The sequence below is a fragment of the Rhinoraja longicauda genome, chromosome 13, assembly GCF_053455715.1.
Source record: "Rhinoraja longicauda isolate Sanriku21f chromosome 13, sRhiLon1.1, whole genome shotgun sequence".
Taxonomy (NCBI): Eukaryota; Metazoa; Chordata; class Chondrichthyes; order Rajiformes; family Arhynchobatidae; genus Rhinoraja; species Rhinoraja longicauda.
Genome location: NC_135965.1, coordinates 18,367,353 through 18,390,208, shown reverse-complemented (window position 1 = coordinate 18,390,208; position 22,856 = coordinate 18,367,353). Strand labels below are relative to the sequence as shown.

The window sequence follows — 22,856 nt, the reverse complement described above, 5'->3', positions numbered from 1 at the left end:
TCTCTCTTGAAAGCATCCAGAGAATTGGCCTCCACTGCCTTCTGAGGCAAAGAATTCCACAGATTCACAACTCTGGTTGAAAAAGCTCTTCCTCATCTCCGTTCTAAATGGCCTACCCCTTATTCTTAAACTGTGGCCCCTGGTTCTGGACTCCCCCAAAATCGGGAACATGTTTCCTGCCTCTAGTGTGTCCAATCCCTCAATCTTATGTTTCAATAAGATCCTCTCTCATCTTTCTAAATTCCAGTGTATACAAGCCCAGTCGCTCCATTCTTTCAACATATGACAGACTCGCCATCCCGGGAATTAACCTCGTGAACTTACGCAACACAGTTTTTTTCCCTATATCCTTAAAAGAATGTTTTTTCCCCTATATCCTTAACTTTGACATCTTTTGGTGTTTTCTTTGAATGATACATTCAATCAAATCAAATATTCCAGTCCATAAATTATTTTTGTAATAAACTGTCTAGTTAGCTGATCTGCAGTGCTCTTAACTAGTGAGAATGATAGATATACAGGAATTGGTTCAGCTAGCTGAATAATTTAAATTTTAGTTATCTTTTTGTCATGGATGGATCTGCTTCCTTTTTGAGATCATTTATCTCAGTTATCACAAAATGCTGGAGTAACTCAGCAGGTCAGGCAACATCTAGGAGAGAGGGAATGGGTGACATTTCGGGTCGAGACCCTTCATCAGACTGAAGAAGGTATTTGATACCTTCGATTTGTACCAGCATCTGCAGTTATTTTCCTATACTGTTTATCTCCGTTATCTCAATGCAGTAGTGGGAAAGGGTGAGCAAAGTTAGTCTTGGCTAGATCTTAATTCTAAACATTTGATTGTGGAAGGTTGGGTATCAGTAGCAAAGAGACCTTGAGGTCATTCCTCTACTGAATCCGAAGGATGTGTTATAAAAGCCAGACTATTGACTCGTGTTTAAAGTGTACTGCTTGGTTAACCATTTTAACCAGTGTAATGTGCAAGAAGGAACTGCAGATGCTGGTTTAAACCGAAGATAGACACAAAAAGCTGGAGTAATTCGGTGGGACTTGCAACATCTCTGGAGAGAAGGAATGGGCGACGTTTCGGGTCGAGACCCTTCAGACTGGTCAGGGATAAGGGAAATTAGAGATATAGACGGTGATATGGAGAGACAAAGAACAATGAATGAAAGATATGCAGAAAAAGTAATGATAAAGGAAGCAGGCCATTGTAAGCTGTTTGTAGGATGAAAATGAGAAGATAGTACGACTTGGGTGGGGAGGGATGGAGGGAATGCCAGGGTTACCTGAAGTGAGAAATCAATGTTCATACCACTGAGCTGTAAGCTGCCTAAGCGAAGTATGAGATACTGTTCTTCCAATTTGTGTTTAGTCTCGCTCTGAAAATGGAGGAGACCAAGGACAAAAAGGCCTGTGTAGGAATGGGAAGGAGAATTAAAGTGTCCAGCAAACGGGAGATCAGGTTAGTTCACACGGGCTGTGCGAAAGTGTTCTGTGAACCGATTGTCCAGTCTGTGTTTGGTCTCGCCAATGTACGAGTCCACATCTTGAACAACGGATACCGTAGATGAGGTGCAAGTGAACCTCTGCCCAACCTGTTGGGGTCCCTGGACAGAGTCGAGGGAGGAGGTATAGTGACAGGTGTTGCATCTTCTGCGGTTGCAGGGGAAGATATCTGGGGCGGGGGTGGTTTGGGTAGGAAGGGATGTTAACCAGGGAATTGTGCCGGGAATGGTCTCGGATGGAAGGCGGACAGGGATGGAGATGGGAAAATGTAGCTAGTGGTGGGATCCTGTTGGAGTTGGCGGAAATTTCGGAGGATTATGTGTTATATGCGACGGCTGATGGGGTGGAAGGTAAGGACCAGGAGGACTCGGTCTCTGTTGCAACTAAGGGAGCAAGGGTGGAGCTGCAGGGTACCGAGGAGACACGAGTGAGGGCCTCATTTATGATGGGAGAGGGAACTCCTGCTCCCTAAAGAATGAGGGCCTAGTGATATGGGCCTCTCGCTTCAGGTAGCCCTGACATTCCCTCTCTATCCCTCCCCCATCCAAGTCGCACTAGCTTCTCAATTTCACCCTACAAACAGCTTACAATGGCCTATCTCCTTTATCATCATTACTTTTTAGCATATCTTTAATTGTTTTTTATCTCTCCACATCACCGTCCATATTTCTTGTTTTCCTTATCCCTAACCAGTTTGAAGAAGGGTCTCAACCCGAAACGTCACCCATTCCTTCTCTCCAGAGATGCTGCCTCTTCCGCTGAGTTACTCCAGCTTTTTGTCTTTAACCAGTATAATGACTGCTTCGTGTGTTCTGGTCTCTTTCTGGCATTAATTTAAATGAATTATGTTTTGAGAAATCATCACAGACTGCCCCTTTGCCCACTGTCAGTGCTGACCAAGTATCCATTTACACTAATCCCATTTTTATCCCCTCATTCCCATCGACTCCTGCATACCAGAAACACTTGAATGGCCAGTAAACCTACCAGCCTATACCTCTATGGGACATGGTGGAAATCCATGCAGTTGTAGGAAGAAAATACTTAACACCATATAGTTTCAATGTCTGAAATGAACCTTGATTTATGGCATTGAGAGGTAGCATCTCTGCTAGTGTGCCATTCATGCCCAGATGCTCTGGGCATTAAAAAAGAACAATCTTGGCATTTGTCAAATTGTAAAGCAGCCTAGCCTTTTCAGTTTTTTGGTTGTCTGGAAAGCATTTTGAAGGACATAGCTGCCATGTAAGTCTGATGCCATAATTGCACCCTTCAGATCTATTTTTACACTAATAATGAAGGATTGCCATCTAGCAAAAATAGGTCTCTTGCCATGTAATGTTTTTGCTACTCAGTGTGGATAGTTGTTAGTAGTATCAGTTTCCTGGATGTTAGGATATGGGCTTGTGGGATTTGGCCAGGTTTATTTAGTATCTGTTAAAATTAACTCTGGGTCTATTGATACAAAATGTTAGCAGGTTTGCTTGCTTTTATACTGGAAATTTATATTTTTGAGTTGATTCTTGCCATAAGAGTTGCTCCCAAACTATTCTTTTGTGCCAGATTGAGGGGAGAGGTTGGAGAGAGGGAGGGTGAAGAGAAAAGGTTATTTTAGATATGACTCGTACTCTTCTGCCCCAGAGCCTTCTTTTCTCTTTAAAGAACTCTCTCCTCCTTGCTCTACCTTGCACCCCATCCTCCTTCCAAAAAGTTTTTAAAACCTACATTTTTGTATAATTTATAGCTAATAGAGGACTAACGTTTTTGTAATAAATGTATAATACTTGGCATTTGAAGATTATTGCATTTTGCTGCTGCCTGTTGTAATGTGATTCACATTTCATGTGCATTCTGAGCAGTACAATCTAACAGGATCGTTCCGAGTCAGCATGGATTTACGAAGGGGAAATCGTGCTTGACTAATCTTCTGGAATTTTTTTGAGGATGTAACTAGGAAAATTGACTGGGAGAGCCGGTGGATGTGGTGTACCTCAACTTTCAGAAAGCCTTCGACAAGGTCCCACATAGGAGATTAGTGGGCAAAATTAGAGCACATGGTATTGGGGGTAGGGTACTGACATGGATAGGAAATTGGTTGACAGACAGAAAGCAAAGAGTGGGGATAAATGGGTCCCTTTCAGAATGGCAGGCAGTGACTAGTGGGGTACCGCAAGGCTTGGTGCTGGGACCGCTGCTATTTACAATATACATTAATGACTTGGATGAAGGGATTAAAAGTACTATTAGCAAATTTGCAGATGATACAAAGCTGGGTGGTAGTGTGAGCTGTGAGAAAGATGCTATGAGGTTGCAGGGTGACTTGGACAGGTTGTGTGAGTGGGCGGATGCATGGCAGATGCAGTTTAATGTGGATAAGTGTGAGGTTATCCACTTTGGTGGTAAGAATAAGAAGGCAGATTATTATCTGAATGGTGTCAAGTTAGGAAAAGGGGATGTACAACGAGATCTGGGTGTCCTAGTGTATCAGTCACTTAAAGGAAGCATGCAGGTACAGCAGGCAGTGAAGAAAGCCAATGGAATGTTGGCCATAACATGAGGAGTTGAGTATAGGAGCAAAGAGGTCCTTCTGCAGTTGTATAGGGCCCTAGTGAGACCGCACCTGGAGTACTGTGTGCAGTTTTGGTCTCCAAATTTGAGGAAGGATATTCGTGCTATTGAGGGCATGCTGCGTAGGTTTACTAGGTTAATTCCCGGAATGGCGGGACTGTCGTATGTTGAAAGACTGGAGCGGCTAGGCTTGTATACACTAGAATTTAGAAGGATGAGAGGGGATCTTATCGAAACATAAGATTATTAAGGGGATGGACACGCTAGAGGCAGGACACATGTTCCCAATGTTGGGGGAGTCCAGAACCAGGGGCCACATTTTACGAATAAGGGGTAGGCCATTTAGAACGGAGATGAGGAAAAACTTTTTCAGTCAGAGTTGTAAATCTGGAATTCACTGCCTCAGAAGTCAATGGAAGCCAATTTTCTGAATGCATTCAAGAGACAGCTAGATAGAGCTCTTAAGGATAGCAGAGTCGGGGTATGGGGAGAAGGTAGGAACGGGGTACTGATTGAGAATGAGCAGCCATGATCACATTGAATGATGGTGCTGGCTCGAAGGGCCGAATGGCCTACTCCGGCACTTATTGTCTATTGTCTATTAACAGTGGTGTTTTTCATATACAGCCTCCAGAAATAGATGTGCTGGTTGGAAAGGATCGTCAAAGTTTCTTCACCAATGGCATGGTCCTGGGAGGAAGGAAATGCTCTGTTATCAGAGATAGCCTGTTTATTGACGGTGACTTCACAATGGACATCAGGACAAAGAGCCAAGCTGGGGAACCAACGTACAATGTTTCTGTAGGCAGAGCTGGCAGAAGTGAGTGCTGCAGATCTAACACGTTTTGGTTGTTCATTTAATTAAATATTGAACCTCATAATAAACTTGTAATGTTTTAAAAAATTGTTTTAATGTATAATTTCATTAACATTTGTATAAAAAGGCATAGTGATATAACAATGAGGAAAAACAATGATCTAATGGGTTTTCCCATTCTATTGGACAAGTAATTTCACTCAAGTTTGACTTCAAAACTAAAGGATTGTCTACTTTTCCCTCTTGTGAAATAATGGAATCTGTCTAGGCATGTTTATTTCCTATATAGGAGTTATTTTAGTTTTGCCCATGCCATTTATTTGCTCATTAAAAATTATAATGATGGCCAAGTAACAAACATTTTCCAATTTTATCTGTTATATAAATTAAGATTCCTGTGGAATAGCCTGAATGTTGGTGTTTTTCCATCTGTTCTTTAGCAGTCTGACTGTTTACCTGCATAAATGTAGCAAATGTCATTTTACATGCATATCCAAGCATGAAAGTTGTGAAACATGACATTTACAAGTAGGAATCAGGCACTTGCCATTGAACTTTGCACTATAACTGAGAACACTAGAGTATAGAACTAGTACCTACTGGTCTGGCATTGCTGCTTTTTCTGAGGTCGGTTGGGTCTGAGGGTTTGTAAGATTCAGTTGGGCTGCTTGTTATTTACCAGACTATGCATCATGAAATTTCAGCCTACCTTGTTTTCTGGTAATTTGTCACACTACTGATAGTAGAAGGGGTGGATCTTTCAAAAGGTCGATATTAGTTGAGCATTCTCTAGTGGCTTGGATGTTATTAAACCCTTTACAGTTGCATCCACCTATGAAAATGTGGAAATAAAATCACATTCATGACTTTATGTTGCAAACGTTGGAGGCGTCAGAATCATTGACCTTTATACATATTGTTGGACAGCTCTTCAGGTACTTTGGTTAGGTAATACTTTGGTTAGGTGAGATGAATAAGTCACTGATCTTTCACCAGAACTTGTGCAACATGGTCATAGATTTGAAAGTCTCTCCATAACCAATGCCTGCCCGCCTGATATGTCCACCATTTTGTTATTTTTGCATCTTTGTTTTAACCACAACTAATGTAGTTTAGTTTAGAAATACAGCGCAGAAACAGGCGGTTTGGCCCATTGAGTCTGCACCGACCAGCAATCCCTACACACTAACTCTATCATGCACAACCTTCCACCACCACCCTCAGCTTACTTCCATGAACTTAATTCAATATCCAAGCAGCTAGCTCTCCCTGGATGCCGTGCGATCTAACCTTCCAGCACAGTTTTACCACAGAACCATGTCAAAGCCCAAGTTAAGTGTCTAACTGAATACCTTCAACTTGCAATGACATTACTGTTACTTAGTTTCAGTCAATAACCTGGGCATTAGACAAATGCAACTGAAATCAACTGCAAAATACTGCTATGTAGTCAGGGAGTTGGGCAGATATCTGCCTTCTGACTTGGATATTTAAAATGTTGCACTTCATAAATCCTTTAGTTCATTGCCTATAAAACCTCAAGTATTTGAAAATCTATAATCTTCTATGTTGAATCGGTTTAGTTGGTGGATAACATTAAACTTGCATTATTTTGAGCAACAAACTGGCTGAAATCTCCAAAGATCTTTGTATACCCAGATTTGTTTTCTTTGTTTAAACAATGTGCACTGCAAGTGTTATTTGATAATTGTTGCCCATGTCAGTACAACCCAATATTGTTGCCGTGCATTTTCAATGGTTTAAGCTATGAAAGCTGAAATGAAGGTTGGGGGGGTGGAGAGATAAAAGGGTGGTTTAAGACTGCCAAAAGCTAATGGCGGGTTTATGAATCTGTTATGCTTGTTATTGGCCTTAAAAGGGTTGGATTTATTGAAATTTGACAATTTCATCCCCTATGTTCCACAAAATGACCATGATCTTGATGTCATTCAAATTGCCTATTAAGTGTTGCAACAGTAACATTTTGCAAGATGCTTCTGTTGGTAGAACTTTAATTTGATCCCAATTTTTGTGGGGAAAAAGCAAAAGCTGTTGGAAAGGTTGAAATAGTTGAAGCAAATGAGACTCAAAAACAGCTGAAGAGGAAATTAAGCTGAAGAGAGAAATGTTGGCCACTTTAAAATCTTAAGCACCTTGTTGGAAGTTGAATCCCCTACCCCAAAAAATTCTAGTATTGGAATTGAGCTATAATGAGACTTGTGTTCATGCAAGGATGCATTTTTTCGATCTCCGAATGGAGGAAGGAGGTAACATTGGCTGTGGTAAAATTTAATTCATTTAGTAAGGTATTTTATTCCATGGTTGCTATTAATTTTCTTTGCTTGAAAGCCTTGCTTAGTGTCAGCCTTTTAAAATTATTAGCTGAATAAGGGTGTTTTGGGCAAGATTGCCATTATGTATTCTCATGCTGATCTTGTTTATCAAAGGATGCTGTAAATGTCAGCAGGGCAATAATCAAAAACTGTTCAAGTAATTGGAACCTAAGATTTGTTGGGTTTTATCACACTGTCTTATGAATGCTATTTGTGTTCATTGATCTACAACTTGCCTGAAGAATAAGCTTCTTATGTCAGGTCCTTAATTATACATCTGTATGACTGAAGGAGTCCATTCATGCTGTTGATTCTGGGCCAGCCCTCGGATCACACCCATCATATCCATTTTCCCATTTGTTCTCCTGTATCCTATTCTCTCATGCCCATCAGTTCACCTATATATTACCATAATCTAGAAAATGTCTCTCCCCCCCCCCCCCCCCCCCCCCCCCCCCCGGTTCCTATTGAATCTTTAATTCTTGCCTGGTTCTGAAATTGACAGTTTATTTGTCACATAACAGATGAATTATCTCGTCTTTTGCAATAAACTCGTCCCTTGGGTTAAATAATGTAGGGGGTACTGAAGGAATGCTATTGATCATCTCCCTCCCCTAATTGCCTCTTTTTTAAACTGCTTATTTTTTGACATTTCCATAAGTTTACCTTTCTCAGTGAAGACCAATGGACAAAGCAATACAATTACCTTTTAATATATCAGTACACCTTGGGTAAATGGTGATTTTGTTGAGACAGTTGCATTTTGGTCTTCATAACATTTAGGGTATATCCTGGCTACTTTTTCTTGAACAAACTTAAGGTCTGTAGAACATAGAATAGTACAGCACAGTAATGGGCCCTTTGGCCCACAATGTCTACCAATGTTAAACTTGTCTCCTCTGTCTACACGTGATCCATATCCCTGCATTCACTGCATATCCATGTATCTATCACCCGACCTGAAACATCACCTATCCATGTTCTCCAGGGTTGCTGCAAGACCTGCTGAGTTACTCCAGCACTTTGTCTTTGTAAGCTATCATCTGCATTTCCTTGTTTTTACATTCTGCCTATCTATAAACCTCTTAAACATTATCTTATCTGCTTCCATCTTCACCTCGGCAATACATTCCAGGCACCCTCCATTCTGCATATGAAAAACACTTGCCCCACGCACTTCCTTTATCTTTCCCCTGTGTGTTTGTATCTAATGTCATCTAATCCAGGCTGTATCCTGGTAAATTTCTTTGGAACCCTCTACAATACCACCACATCCTTACTTTAATGGAGCGAGCAGAACTGCGCACAATACTCCAAATGCGGACTAACCGAAGTTTTATAAAGCTGCAACATGCATTCCTGATCCTTGTACTTAATGCCCTGACAGGTCATTGAGTACAAGAATCAGGAATGTATTTTGCAGCTTTATGCCAATAGACGTGGATTCGTTTTTCCCACTTCCCTCTTCCTCCAAGCTAAGATCATGATGAGATGGATAAGAATGGCTGCTTGGCAAGTGGTTTGTTTTTACAGCTTGCCACCCTGGTTTTGCAATGTTATCCGATTGCTATTATTATCCGAATGTTAACACTTGTGTGCCATCACAATTTAAGATCCAAATTTGGCTTGGTGCTCAACATAGTCATGTTTAAGTGTATTTAATACAAATCACATTTTAATTCCCCGACATGGTTTTCTCTGAACCTGTGCATCCTGGTTGTTGAACTAACTTATTATGCTAATTAATAATCATCACTTTCATTATACAGAAGAATTAAGTACACGGGTTTTGTACATTGTGGAATATAACAATAATTTGGGTGGTATGACCAGAGGTAATTGGGCCTTGCAGTATGTTAATGCTTCACAGTTTGACTTTAGAAGCTATATTGGGGTTATAATTTGCAGATAAAGCTTTAACTTAGTAACACGATTTACGCTTGCACTCTGATTTCATATAAAACATCATAGTTGAGCTATTTTTCCCTGCGGAAATGTTTTTGTAGACACAAGTTCATTATGCATTTAATTGTGCAATGTTCTTTCTGTACAATTTTCTAATGTTTCTTTTTTCTTTTTCTTGCAGTTTTGGTCTTTGTAATGGGAAAAGAAGGGACCCATGGAGGAATCTTGAATAAGAAGGCATACACAATGGCAAAATACTTGAGAGATACTGGGTTCTAGTTGTCCAGGATTGCTATTCAGTAGTTTCAAAAAAATTGCTATTAAAGTTTCCTTTAGCAGTCACCTACTCTTTCATGTTGAAGTTACGGAAAGTTTAATAGCAATGCAGGGTTTTGGGGGGTATGAGCCCATGTCTCCTTTGTATCCCTGTATTGGTGGGGAAAGTTTAAAATTCTCATTTTTTCCTTATGTACTCCAGCATTGGTTATAGTCATGGGGAAGGAAATTGTCCATGGAAGGGTAGTCAACAAGAAAGCATTTACCATGGCTACATACCTGAGGAATTCTGGATACTAAGCAGCCTCTCCCCATCCACCTAGCAACTCATTCACCCATGCCACCACACACTTGCATTGGCAGTGCTACCACACCAGTTGGTTAGAATGTTTTTAATTTATCCATTTGATTTCCTTGCCCCTTACCACTTGATTGTAATAACATTATAGCTGTAATGGAAAGTAAACCCCTTGTTTTGGCGCCATTAGCACAATAACTATATGGTGATATGCATGTTATTACTTTTGATATTGTTGCAAACAATTGGGCTGACTTGCTGAGCCTGGGCATTGCTTTGTTTTAGCATTTAGAAACTTTATTGGCATCTAAAGTCACCAAATCAGGTTCTGATTATTCTCTATCTCCCTTCCTGTGCCCATTTGGAGTACTTGGTGAAAATAAATGAAAAGGTGCTGGTAGTACAATCTTAAATTTAAGTGTTGCTGAGACAGCACATTCAGCAGTTGCGTAGCTTTGAGCCTTCCTTTTTGTTTGAGCATGTTGGAAGAGAGAGTGCATGCATATTTTGTTTGCCATAATATTCCTGACCTAAGTTATATACTTTCCTTGTAACTTCATTGCTCATTGACATTGCTGAAGCACCTGGATTTTTTTTTTGTTTCAAAACCTGTTTACATCTGTGGATAACTTTACAGAAGCTTTGCAGGTGCACTCTAATATAAACTAGTATTACTTTTTTTTTTTTTGCATCTTAACCACCTGGAATGTGATTACAAAATTGCTCTTGGGATGTGTAAATTTATTCCAGGGACATACCACAATTCTGACTGATCAGTTTAATCTCCAGGAACATTCCATCTTTGCAATAGCTCAGGCACTTAAATGTTGTTTTGCCAGCTCCTTTAATGCGAGTTTAACTTTTTAAATAAAGGTTGCCACTTTGGACAATAAGTATCCCAAAATAACCATCACGATGTGTCCAGTTTTGAGTGCTCCATAGGACCAATTAACTTGCAGCTTGGGGGATTGTAAAAGGGCTGTCTACTGTATAATGATGCGAAGGATCACTGCCACCCCTCAATACTCTATTGGCAATTTAGATAAAGATATTATAGCATGTCCATGAATGTTGATTTGAAGGTCAAATGCTTTTGTTAATATCTGATGAAGGGTGGCAGTGTCCTATATAGAAATCAAACTGTTGAAAATCTTTCAAATCAAGTGAATTGATGCCTTAGACTTGGTAAGCTCATGCTGCAGAAGGAAACTCTGGAAGAATTGACTTGTGCTCCCTTGTTTTGAAATCTGTGGAAATGTCTGTTTTGAGCACAGTACTAACTTATGTTCAGTTCAAACAAAACTACAAAAGTTCTGTATTCACATATGAATAAAATGGGAGATGGTATTGGTTGGAATAATCACACTTGGCTGTCTTGTGAAATTATTTTGCAAATGTTTGTGTATCCTGTGCCATACATACTGCATAGAGATTTGCTGTTGTGAGATGGATTTTCACTGCCGCTGCAAGGCTATCATTTGAACGGCACTTCCTTAGGGGCGTTACTCTAGCATATACTCAATGTTCAGGCCTTGTGAAATATGTACAGATTTTAAAAATTCTTGTTGCTGACTTGTCCATTTTCTTTCCCTGCACTTTTGTTACATCTGGGATACAGTCTAACTCATCTGATTTTAAAATGCATTTACAGAATGCCATAAATGTTAAACCACCTTGTTTACAGACAGATGAATAAATTTATTCCAACCAGATGTCGGCTGTTTGTTTTTTGTATGGACTGGAGTATGTCATTTTTTCCTCGTGGGATATGAAAATATACTTAGTCATGTCAAACTCTGTATGCCCTTGTTGCTATTAACTGAAAGTGTGAACTACATGTTTGTGTATTTATTGCTGATTTTATCATTTCCATTGAGAAAACTAAGTCATCACTTAAACTGTTTAAGTCCTGGTGAAGATGCTCCCATTGCAGTTGGGCAAGGAGCTCAAATTTAGACATGAAGTTCCCTTACGCCTTTCTATTCCATCTCAGTGATGGCGGTTATGCTGGGGGGCTGATTTTGTTGGTGTATTTATAGATGATCTGCTCCACAGTCCCAGAACAATGGAGCAGGGTGAGAGAATGTTTCTCGGTCGTTAATAGTACCAAGTAAGGCTGATTGTTATCCTGGGTGGTGTGCTGTTGGGATAGAGTTGAGCATGCTTATCTGGGTACATCCAATGTTTTCCATAATATGCCCAGTACTTCATTGGAAAGCCTCAAGAGAGCTGGGAAGTCAGTTACTTATCACATAATATAAAACGTGATAGTGTTTGAATGGCCCTAATAAGTTGACCACATGGGTAACTTCCTTCTCCCTCTCCCTCTCCCCACTCACTTTTCTCTAAAGGATGTTGGTGGAAGGGTGCAGTGATCAAAATGGCAAAATAGTGGGTCAGTGTATTGATGCTTACTGACAAGCACTTGAGTGGCATGAATGTACAGTGCATTCAGAAAGTATTCAGACCCCATCACTTTTTCTACATTTTGTTACGTTACAGCCTTATTTTAAAATGGATTAAATTCTTTTATCATCAATCTACATGCAATACTCCATAATAAAAAAGCGAAAATAGGTGTTTAGAAATTTTTGCAAAGTAATTAAAAAGAAATAACTGAAATATCACACTTACATAAGTATTCAGACCCTTTACTGAGTACTTTGTTGAGGCACTTTTGGCTGCGATTACTGCCTCAAGTCTTGTTGGGTATGACACTACAAGCTTGGTACACCTATATTTGGGTAATTTCTCCCATTGTTCTATGCAGATCCTCTCAAGCTCTGTCAGGTTGGATGGGGAATGTCGATGCACAGCTATTTTCAGGCCCCCCCCATAGATGTTCGATCGGGTTCAAGTTCGGGCTCTGGCTGGGCCACTCAAGGACATTCACAGACTTGTCACTAAGCCAGTCCTGTGTTGTTTTGGCTGTGTGCTTCGGGTCATTGTCCTGTTGGAAGGTGAACCTCCGCCCCAGTCTGAGGTCTAGAACGCTCTGGAGCAGGTTTTCATCAACGATCTCTCTGTACTTTGTTCCGTTCACCTTTCCCTCGATCCTGGCTAGTCTCCCAGTTCCTGCAGTTGAAAAACATCCCCACAGCATGATGCTACCATCATGATGCCTCACCGTAGGTATGGTATTGGCCAGGTGATGAGCAGTGCCTGACATTCAGGCCAAAGAGTTGAATCTTGGTTTCATCAGACCAGAGAATCTTGTTTCTCATGGTCTGAGAGTCCTTTAGGTGCCTTTTGGCAAACTCCAAGCTGGCTGTCATGTGCCTTTTACTGAGGAGTGGCTTCCGTCTGGCCACTCTACCAATAAAGGCCTGATTGGTGGAGTGCTGCAGATATAGTTGTCCTTCTGGAAGGTTCTCCCATCTTCACAGAGTAACTCTGGAGCTCTGTCAGAGTGACCATCGGGTTCTTGGTCACCTCCCTGACCAAGGCCCTTCTACCCCGATTGCTCAGTTTGGCCGGGCGGCCAGCTCTATGAAGAGTCCTGGTCGTTCCAAAGTTCTTCCATTTAAGAATGACGGAGGCCACTGTGCTCTTCAGGACCTGCAATGCTGCAGAAATTGTTTTTACCCTTCCCCAGATCTGTGTCTCGACACAGTCCTGTCTCGGAGGTCTACGGCCAATTCCTTCGTCTTCATGGCTTGGTTTTTGCTCTGACATGCACTGTCAACTGTGGGACTTTATATAGACAGATGTTTGCCTTTCCAAGTTGTAGAAACATCTCGAGGATAATCAATGGAAACAGGGCAGCACGGTGGTGCAGCGGTAGAGTTGTTGCCTTACAGCGAATGCAGCGCTGGAGACTCGGGTTCGATCCTGACTACGGGCGCCATCCGTACGGAGTTTGTACGTTCTCCCCGTGACCTGCGTGGATTTTCTCCGAGATCTTCGGTCTCCTCCCACACTCTAAAGACGTATAGGTTTGTAGGTTAATAGGCTGGGCAAATGTAAAAATTGTCCCCAGTGGGTGTAGGATAGTGTTAGTGTGCGGGGATCGCTGGGCGGCGCGGACCCGGTGGGCCGAAGGGGCTGTTTCTGTGCTGTATATCTAAATCTAAAAAGGATGAACCCAAGCTCAAGTTTGAGTGTCATAGCAAAAGTTCTGAATACTTATGTAAATGTGATATTTCAGTTATCTCTTTTTAATTACTTTGCAAAGAAATTCTAAACGTCTGTTTTTGATTCTTCATTCTGGGATATTGTGATGATAAAAAAAAATCAATTTAATCTATTTTAAAATGAGGCTGTAATGTAACAAAATGTGGCAAAAGTGAAGGTCTGAATACTTTCTGAATGCACTGTAGACATTGCTGTGTAATTACATGGCACTGATCACAAATGGAATTGAATAATGTGGATTAGATCACCTCTGACCACCAATAGAAAGTTATTGAATTAGCAGGAGTTACCTGGGGAAATGGGTACTGAAGACCCCATGTCACAATGTCCTAGGACTAAGTTGGTTGTCCTTCCAACAATCGCAACATATTTTTGTGTTGGGTATGATTAATCAACAGAGATGATTCTCCAATTACCACACCTTCCTGTTTCCAATAGCTTAATGTTACTAGGGATAATCCAGGAAACTAAGGGTGGGTGCTTGTCTGTATGGAGTTTGTATGTTCTCACCGTGACTTGCATGGGTTTTCTCGGGGATCTCCAGTTTCCGTCCACACTTCAAAGAAATACAGGTTTGTAGGTTAATTAGCTTGTATAAATTGTAAATTGTCCCTAGTGTGCAGGATAGTGCAAGTGTGTGGGGGGTGCTGGTTGGCACTATTGGAGAGGATCCTTAGGTTTAGGATTTAGATGCATCTGGAAGAGAATGAGTTAATTAGTGTTGGTCCACTTGGCTTTGTATGCAGCAGGTTATGTTACACTAAAGTTTTTTAAGGATAGGACGGTGGGTGTTGTCTACATGGACTTTAATAAGGCTTATGACAAGGTCCCCCATGATGGTCTGATCTAGAAGATTAAGACTTGTTCGTTTGGATTCAGAACTGGCTTACCCAGAGACAGATAGTTGTGGAAGGGTGTAATTCTGGCTGGAGCTCTGTAGCCAGTGATGTTCTGCAGGGATCAGTGCTGGGATCCCTGAGATAATGATTGGCTAGTAAGTTTGCCGATAGGTTTGGGAGATGCTGCATGTATTTTAAGTAACTGGTATATTTTGTACATGGTACATGTGGTAGTCACTGCCGATTAGAATAGAACATTTGGGGTAATTGATGGATGGTGGTAAAGGTATGTTTTAATAAATAGTCACCCCCTCCTCCCCCACCACCTGTAGTGAGGGAGGACATTGGTTTAGTAATGCCATTGGATGTTGAGGGGAAGTGGTTAAACACTTAATGCTCCCGGACATGTATATTTGGCACTCTAGAAAATCTGGGAATTCCTGGTTGCCTGCAGGAGGTTGCTTTGTGGCCTCTATTCCTGGGTAGGGGGATTAAAATGAGAGGGCATAGTTTATGATGAAAGAGGAAAGATTTAAAGGAAACCTGATAAGCATATTTTTTTCTCACGGGGGGGGGGGGGGGGTGGAATATGGAATGAGCTGCTCACCTGAAATGACTAGAAGTGGGTGGAATTAAGATTAAAATACATTTGAATAGGCATGGGGTAAAGACCAATTAAGGCATGTAGTCCAAATGCAAGGCCGCATGGACGAGTTGGGCTGAAAGGCCCATTTCTGTGCTGTAAAATTGAACCTTTAAGCATGAATTAAATTATTCCAGTTACATAGCATTTTAGGCATTCATTTTAAAGATATTGTAACTACTGCTTTGTCCTGCAATATGTCTTTATAGGAATAAGGCGAAACTTAATTCTTAATTTTTAACAAAATGTCATTAGCTCATTTCATAAATTGCAATTGACAGAACCGAGCCAAAGCTGGAATAATTCATCAAAGCTTATAGTGGTGCAGGTAGACGCAAAATGCTGGAGTAACTCAGCGGGACATCTCAGCTAATTTATATTATTTAATATAACTACATACATATACTTTACATTAACTATTTAACAATATTCACCTATATATTATTTAATATAACTATATTGTGGCGCCTCCCAAGGGTCGGGCCATACCACTACCAACCCCTTGGCACGGGAATGGACTGGTCCAGGGGAGGCAGTCGAACATCGCTCCCGAAATACCCGGCTCCTCGCCTTTATTTCGGGCTTTTTCAACGCGCCACAATATATAGATAATGTACAATAGATTATATGCAATATAATAGATTTATACAATACAATATAATAGATTATATACATATATATAGGAGGTAGACACAAAATGCTGGAGTAACTCAGTGGGACAGGCAGCATCTGGAGAAAAGGAATGGGTGGCATTTCAGAACGAGACCCTTCAGACTGATGTCGGTAGTGGTTGGCGCAGAGAGAATATAGTCAGACGGTAAGACTGGTGGGAGAACTGGGGAGGGGATGGAGAGAGGGAAAGCAAGGACTATTTGAAGTTGGAGAACTCAATGTTCATACTGCTGAGGTGTAAGCTACCCAAGCTAAATATGAGGTGCTGTTCCTCCAATTTGCGCTGGGCCTCACTCTTGACAATGCCAGGACAGAAAGGTCAGATTGGGAATGTGACGGGGAGTTAAAGTGCTGAGCAACCGGGAGATTAGGTAAGTTAAGGCGGACCGAGCGGAGGTGTTCAGCGAAACGATCGGCGAGCCTGCGCTTGGTCTCGCCGATATACAGAAGTTGACACCTGGAATAGTAGATGAGGTTGGAGGAGGTGCAAGTTGAATCAGGAGATAAAATTGGCGTGTCAAAAATGTAATGCTACGGTGGTTATGGGAGATTTCAACATGCAGGTAGACTGGGAAAATCAGGTTGGAAATGGACCCCAGGAAAGAGTTTGTAGAGTGCCTTCGAGATGGATTCTTAGAACAGCTTGTACTGGAGCCTACCAGGGAGAAGGCAATTCTGGATTTAGTGTTGTGTAATGATCCTGATCTGATAAGGGGACTAGAGGTAAAAGCCATTAGGAGGCAGTGATCACAACATGATAAGTTTTACTCTGCAAATGGAAAGGCAGCAGGGAAAATCGGAAGTGTCAGTATTACAGTATAGCAAAGGGGATTACAGAGGCATGAGGCAGGAGCTGGCCAAAATTGACTGGAAGGAGGCCTTAGCAGGGAAGACGGTAGAACAGCAATGGCAGGTATTCCTGGGAATAATGCAGAGGTTGCAGGATCAATTTATTCCAAAGAGGTGGAAAGACTCTAAGGGGAGTAAGAGACACATGTGGCTGACAAGGGAAGTCAGGGACAGCATAAAAATTAAGGAGAGGAAGTATAACATAGCAAAGAAGAGTGGGAAGACAGAGGATTGGGACTCTTTTAAAGAGCAACAAAAGTTAACTAAAAAGGCAATACGGGGAGAAAAGATGAGGTACGAGGGTAAACTAGCCAATAATATAAAGGAGGATAGCAAAAGTTTTTTTAGGTACGTGAAGAGGAAAAAAATAGTCAAGGCAAATGTGGGTCCCTTGAAGACAGAAGCTGGGGAATTTATTATGGGGAACAAAGAAATGGCAGACGAGTTAAACCGTTTCAATCTGTCTTCACTGAGGAAGATACACACAATCTCCCAAATGTTCTAGGGGCCGGAGAACCTAGGGTGATGGAGGAACTGAAGGAAATCCACATTAGGCAGGAAATGGTTTTGGGTAGACTGATGGGACTGAAGGCTGATAAATCCCCAGGGCCTGATGGTCTGCATCCCAGGGTACTTAAGGAGGTGGCTCTAGAAATAGTGGAAGCATTGGAGATCATTTTTCAATGTTCTATATATTCAGGATCAGTTCCTGTGGATTGGACAATAGCAAATGTTATCCCACTTTTTAAGAAAGGAGGGAGAGAGAAACGGTAATTATAGACCAGTTAGTCTGACATCAGTGGTGGGGAAGATGCTGGAGTCAATTATAAAAGACGAAATTGCTGAGCATTTGGATAGCAGTAACAGGATCATTCCGAGTCAGCATGGATTTACGAAGGGGAAATCATGCTTGACAAATCTACTGGAATTTTTTGAGGATGTAACTAGGAAAATTGACAGGGGAGAGTCAGTGGATGTGGTGTACCTCGACTTTCAGAAAGCCTTCGACAAGGTCCCACATAGGAGATTAGTGGGCAAAATTAGGGCACATGGTATTGGGGGTAGGGTACTGACATGGATAGAAAATTGGTTGACAGAAAGCAAAGAGTGGGGATAAATGGGTCCCTTTCGGAATGGCAGGCAGTGACCAGTGGGGTACCGCAAGGTTCGGTGCTGGGACCCCAGCTATTTACGATGTACATTAATGACTTAGATGAAGGGATTAAAAGTACCATTAGCAAATTTGCAGATGATACTAAGCTGGGGGGTAGTGTGAATTGTGAGGAAGATGCAATAAGGCTGCAGGGTGACTTGGACAGGTTGTGTGAGTGGGCGGATACTTGGCAGATGCAGTTTAATGTAGATAAGTGTGAGGTTATTCACTTTGGAAGTAAGAATAGAAAGGCAGATTATTATCTGAATGGTGTCAAGTTAGGAAGAGGGGATGTTCAACGAGATCTGGGTGTCCTAGTGCGTCAGTCACTGAAAGGAAGCATGCAGGTACAGCAGGCAGTGAAGAAAGCCAATGGAATGTTGGCCTTCGTAACAAGAGGAGTTGAGTATAGGAGCAGAGAGGTCATTCTACAGTTGTACCGGGCCCTGGTGAGACTGCACCTGGAGTACTGTGTGCAGTTTTGGTCTCCAAATTTGAGGAAGGATATTCTTGCTATGGAGGGCGTGCAGCGTAGGTTCACTAGGTTAATTCCCGGAATGGCGGGACTGTCGTATGTTGAAAGGCTGGAGCGATTGGGCTTGTATACACTGGAATTTAGAAGGATGAGGGGGGATCTTATTGAAACATATAAGATAATTAGGGGATTGGACACATTAGAGGCAGGAAACATGTTCCCAATGTTGGGGGAGTCCAGAACAAGGGGCCACAGTTTAAGAATAAGGGGTAGGCCATTTAGAACGGAGATGAGGAAGAACTTTTTCAGTCAGAGAGTGGTGAAGGTGTGGAATTCTCTGCCTCAGAAGGCAGTGGAGGCCAGTTCGTTGGATGCTTTCAAGAGACAGCTGGATAGAGCTCTTAAGGATAGCGGAGTGAGGGGGTATGGGGAGAAGGCAGGAACGGGGTACTGATTGAGAGTGATCAGCCATGATCGCATTGAATGGCGGTGCTGGCTCGAAGGGCTGAATGGCCTACTCCTGCACCTATTGTCTATTGTCTATTGAACCTCTGCCTCACCTGAAATGACTGTCACGGTCCTGGGATGAAGTCGAGAGGGGAGGTAAAGGGACAGGTGTTGCATCTCCTGCGGTTGCAGGGGAAAGTAGTCTGGGGATGAGTTGACCAGGGAGTTGTGGAGGGAACTTTACCTGTCCAAAACTGTTACAACTGTTTCGTTTCGTTGGGTTGCTGCTGTCTAAATTACTTAAATTATTGCATCGTATGGGAGGCGCATTCCCAATCTCGTTGTACCCCTGGGTACAATGACAATAAAGATATATTGTATTGTATTGTATTGTAACAGTCTCTGCGGAAAGCAGAAGGGGTGGAGATGGGAAGATGTGGCCAGTAGTGTGGTCCCGTTGGAGGTGCCAAAAGTATTGGAGGATTATATGTATCTGATGATGGGGTGGAAGGTGAGGACAAAGGTGACTCTGCCCTTGTTGCGAATGGGGGGAGGAGCAAGAGCGGAGCTGCGGGAAATGGATAAGACCCTCGTGAGAGCTTCATCTATAATGGAAGAGGGGAACCCCCCATTTCCTAAAGCATGAGGACATCTCTGATCTAGTATGGAAAACCTCGTCCTGGGTGCAGATGTGGCGTAGACAGGGGAATTGGGAGTAGGGATAGAGTTCTGCATTGGTGCAGTAGGCAGCACCAATCAGTCATCGATATAGCGGAGACAGAGTTTGGGGATAGGGCCAGTGTACGCCTGGAAGTGATTGTTCGATGTACCCTACAAAGAGGCTGGCATAGCTGGGGCCCATGCGAGTGCCTGTAGCTACGCCTTGGTTTTGGAGGAAGTGGGATTCGGAGAATTGTAGGATGGAAATTACTTGTGAGTCGTGAAGTTGAAGTCAATGAGTCGTGAAGTTGATGAAGTCGATGTTATATTGGTGCATATGTGGTCCTATTGCACTATGATGCAATAATGTGTGATCATATTGATTTGGATCTTTATGGTATACAGTGGTGAGGAGAATATCCAAAACTGAAGATAAACATCCATCCCTTTTGGCATCTCGTCCACATCCCAAACTTTTTCTTAAGTTCTTGCAGGACGGTTATAAACACCCAGGCATTATCCAAATGTTTAGCTTGGGTCAGAACTGGGAAGTTTATTTAGTTTGGTTTAATAATACAGCACAGACACAGGCCCTTTTGCCCACCGAGTCCATGTTGAGCTTCAATCATCTGTTTCTATTTTTCTGTCATCCCACTTTTGCATCCACTCCCAACATGGGCAATTTACAGCAGCCAATTAAGCTACCAACCTGCACATCATTGGGATGTGAGAGGAAACCGGAATACCCAGAGGAAGCGTATTCACAGGGAGAATGTGCAAACTCCCCACAGACAGCAGCTGAGGTCAGGATCGAACCTAGGTGTCTGGTGCTGAGAGGTAGCAGCTCTACCAGCTGTGCTAGTGTGTAAGAAGTGAGGGAAGGATCATGCTTCAAACATGTAATTCTTGCATTACAATCTGTAATTCTTAGTAGCTTTAGCTGAGGCAATCTTGCAAGGTGTAGGTTTTAGTGGAAACGGTTTTATTCCTCATGAAGTTCATTCATTTTGGTATGAAATAGTCTCAGCTGCTAATGGTATTGGGAGCAAAGCTATTGTGCAAAGTATTTAACCACAGACCATTTGTAGTGTCGAGGTTTTCCTAAATAGGATGCAATATCCAAGTATAAAATCAACCAATTTTGGTTATAATGAAGCAAATTATGATCACTGCGTTTAAATGCAGCAAGATATCTGGGAACAATAGCAGCCACTGTGAAGAAGGCCAGGCATTGGATTCTGCTTCAATTGAAATGAGCCCTGTTATTCAAGTTATGTTGGAAGAAATTATTTTGATAGCAGCTGTACAAAATATGTAAACTGGCATTAAACTTTAAACAGAAATTGACTTAAATTTTGGAAGTTAAATTCAACATACCAATCTGATTTTTAAATAGCTTGTACTATGTGTTGAATTAATCGCAATATTTCTAGGTATTGATTAGAATGAGTGTTTATAATGACCAATGTTTTGACCATTTCAGTGAAAGCAACCAATTTAATTTTGACAATGCAATTGTAAAATAATTGTAAAACCTAACACATCCTCAACAAAAGTAACGGAGAGCAGCTGGACAAAGTGAGTAGGTAAGGCAATATCTATGGAGGGAAATGGATAGTCAACCATTTGGGTTGAGACCCTTCATCTAGACTGGGAAGCCATGTGGGAAAGTAGTAAGAAGAGGTGGGGGAGGGGGAAAAGAGGTATAGCAGGATCCAGATGGAAAGGGGTAAATTGGCATGTCAGGTGTGGCAGGTAAGGTTGGAGATTGTAAAAGACTGGGAGATGATCACTAGAGAGCAAAAGGCTGCAGATTGTGGAATCTGATGGGGGGAAAAAGTGAAGAATGGAACTACATGGCTTAATTTGGAACGGAGTGGTGGACAGATTACATTCTTGTGCAAAATAATTGAATCGGGCTGATTTAGCTTTTTATCTCGAGTTTATGGCTACTACTATTTATTCATTTGACTGAAACCTTAAATCTCAAGTTCCGATTATTTTTAATTCTCTGGATATTCACTTCTAGTGATTTGAAATGTGCTTACAACTGGATGGCAATATTGCTTCATCCCAGGGTAATGTAAAATAAATTGGTGCACAGCAATAAATCAGAAGAGGGAAAGGAGGAAGCTACTAGAAATAGGAAAAGGTGGTAGGGGTGAGCCAAGCTTCTGCATTCAGGATTGTTGAGCAACATGGCCAGCTTGTTGGGAGATCAGCATCTCTGGAGAAAAATAATGATCACCTTTTTTTTTCTCAAGATGGTGCGTGACCTGCTAAGTTACTACAACATTTTGTCTATCTTCAGTATGAACAAGCATCTGCTGGGCCTTCCTGCACATGTTGGGAGAACAATTAGAGAGCCAGTCAAAAAACACCTCACCAACCAGTCTATCAAACATCCTGAAAAGATGTTCTAGAAAGGTTTCTACAGTGTTGATCTGTTGCACCCAGTTGACAGAATGAAACGATTGTCACAATATATCAATGTATTTGCAGAAAAGAGTGGTGCTGGAAATGGTGAAGACTTTTCCAAATGGATCTGTGTTACTCTAGCAAAACCTTGCACTGTGTCACACAGATGGTGACCCAACCTTTCCAGAAGAGGTTACATCTTGTACTGACCTGGTAACTGGTCTGACTTGAATCCAATTGAGAATCTGTGGTCAAATCTTTTGTTTGTTTGTTTGTTTTTATGTCTTGTTTGCTTTGTAAAGCGTCTGAGTATCTTGAAAAGCGCTATATAAAATAAATGTATTATTATTATTATTATTATTAATTGTCAAAGGAATGTACCATGAGGCAGAAGCTCAGAGGCCATAATTTAGCTGTAGAATTGATTGAAAGAAAATCCTCTAACTGTCAGAATCTGTTTGGATTCCATGTCAAATTGTGTCAAAGATTTGATAACGAACCATTGTGGCCATGCAATGTATTAAAGACAGTGTATTTTACTGAAATCAATTAACCTACAAACTTGTATGCCTTTAGAATGTAGGAGGAAATCAAAGCACCTGGAGAAAACCCATGCAGTCACAGGGAGAATGTTCAAACTCTACAGACAACACCTGTAGTTAGATGACATTTCGGTTGGAACCCCTCAGGCAGATCCTCAGATACTGCCTGGCCTGCTAAGTCACTGTTGTAAAAAACGTGATCTGACTTATATTTTCCAAATTAAATCTGTGTAAATGTCTAAGAGGCCTTGGATGAAATCTAGTGTTCACAGATACCAGCTCTAAAAGTCCCTGGTTACCCCATAGCTTTTAAGA

At 41.6% G+C, this 22,856-nt stretch overlaps 1 protein-coding gene across 1 annotated transcript in view; it reads left to right on the top strand.

Moving 5' to 3' along the window:
• pfn2a (profilin 2a) overlaps positions 1 to 11,421 on the top strand; it is a 30,576-nt gene extending 19,155 nt beyond the window's left edge. Inside the window, exons 2-3 of the mRNA XM_078410456.1 lie at positions 4,708 to 4,900; positions 9,317 to 11,421. Coding sequence (XP_078266582.1) covers positions 4,708 to 4,900; positions 9,317 to 9,414 — 291 coding nt within the window. The 3' untranslated portion in view covers positions 9,415 to 11,421. The remainder of the gene's footprint in view (positions 1 to 4,707; positions 4,901 to 9,316) is intronic.
• The last annotated feature ends 11,435 nt before the right edge of the window (positions 11,422 to 22,856 follow it).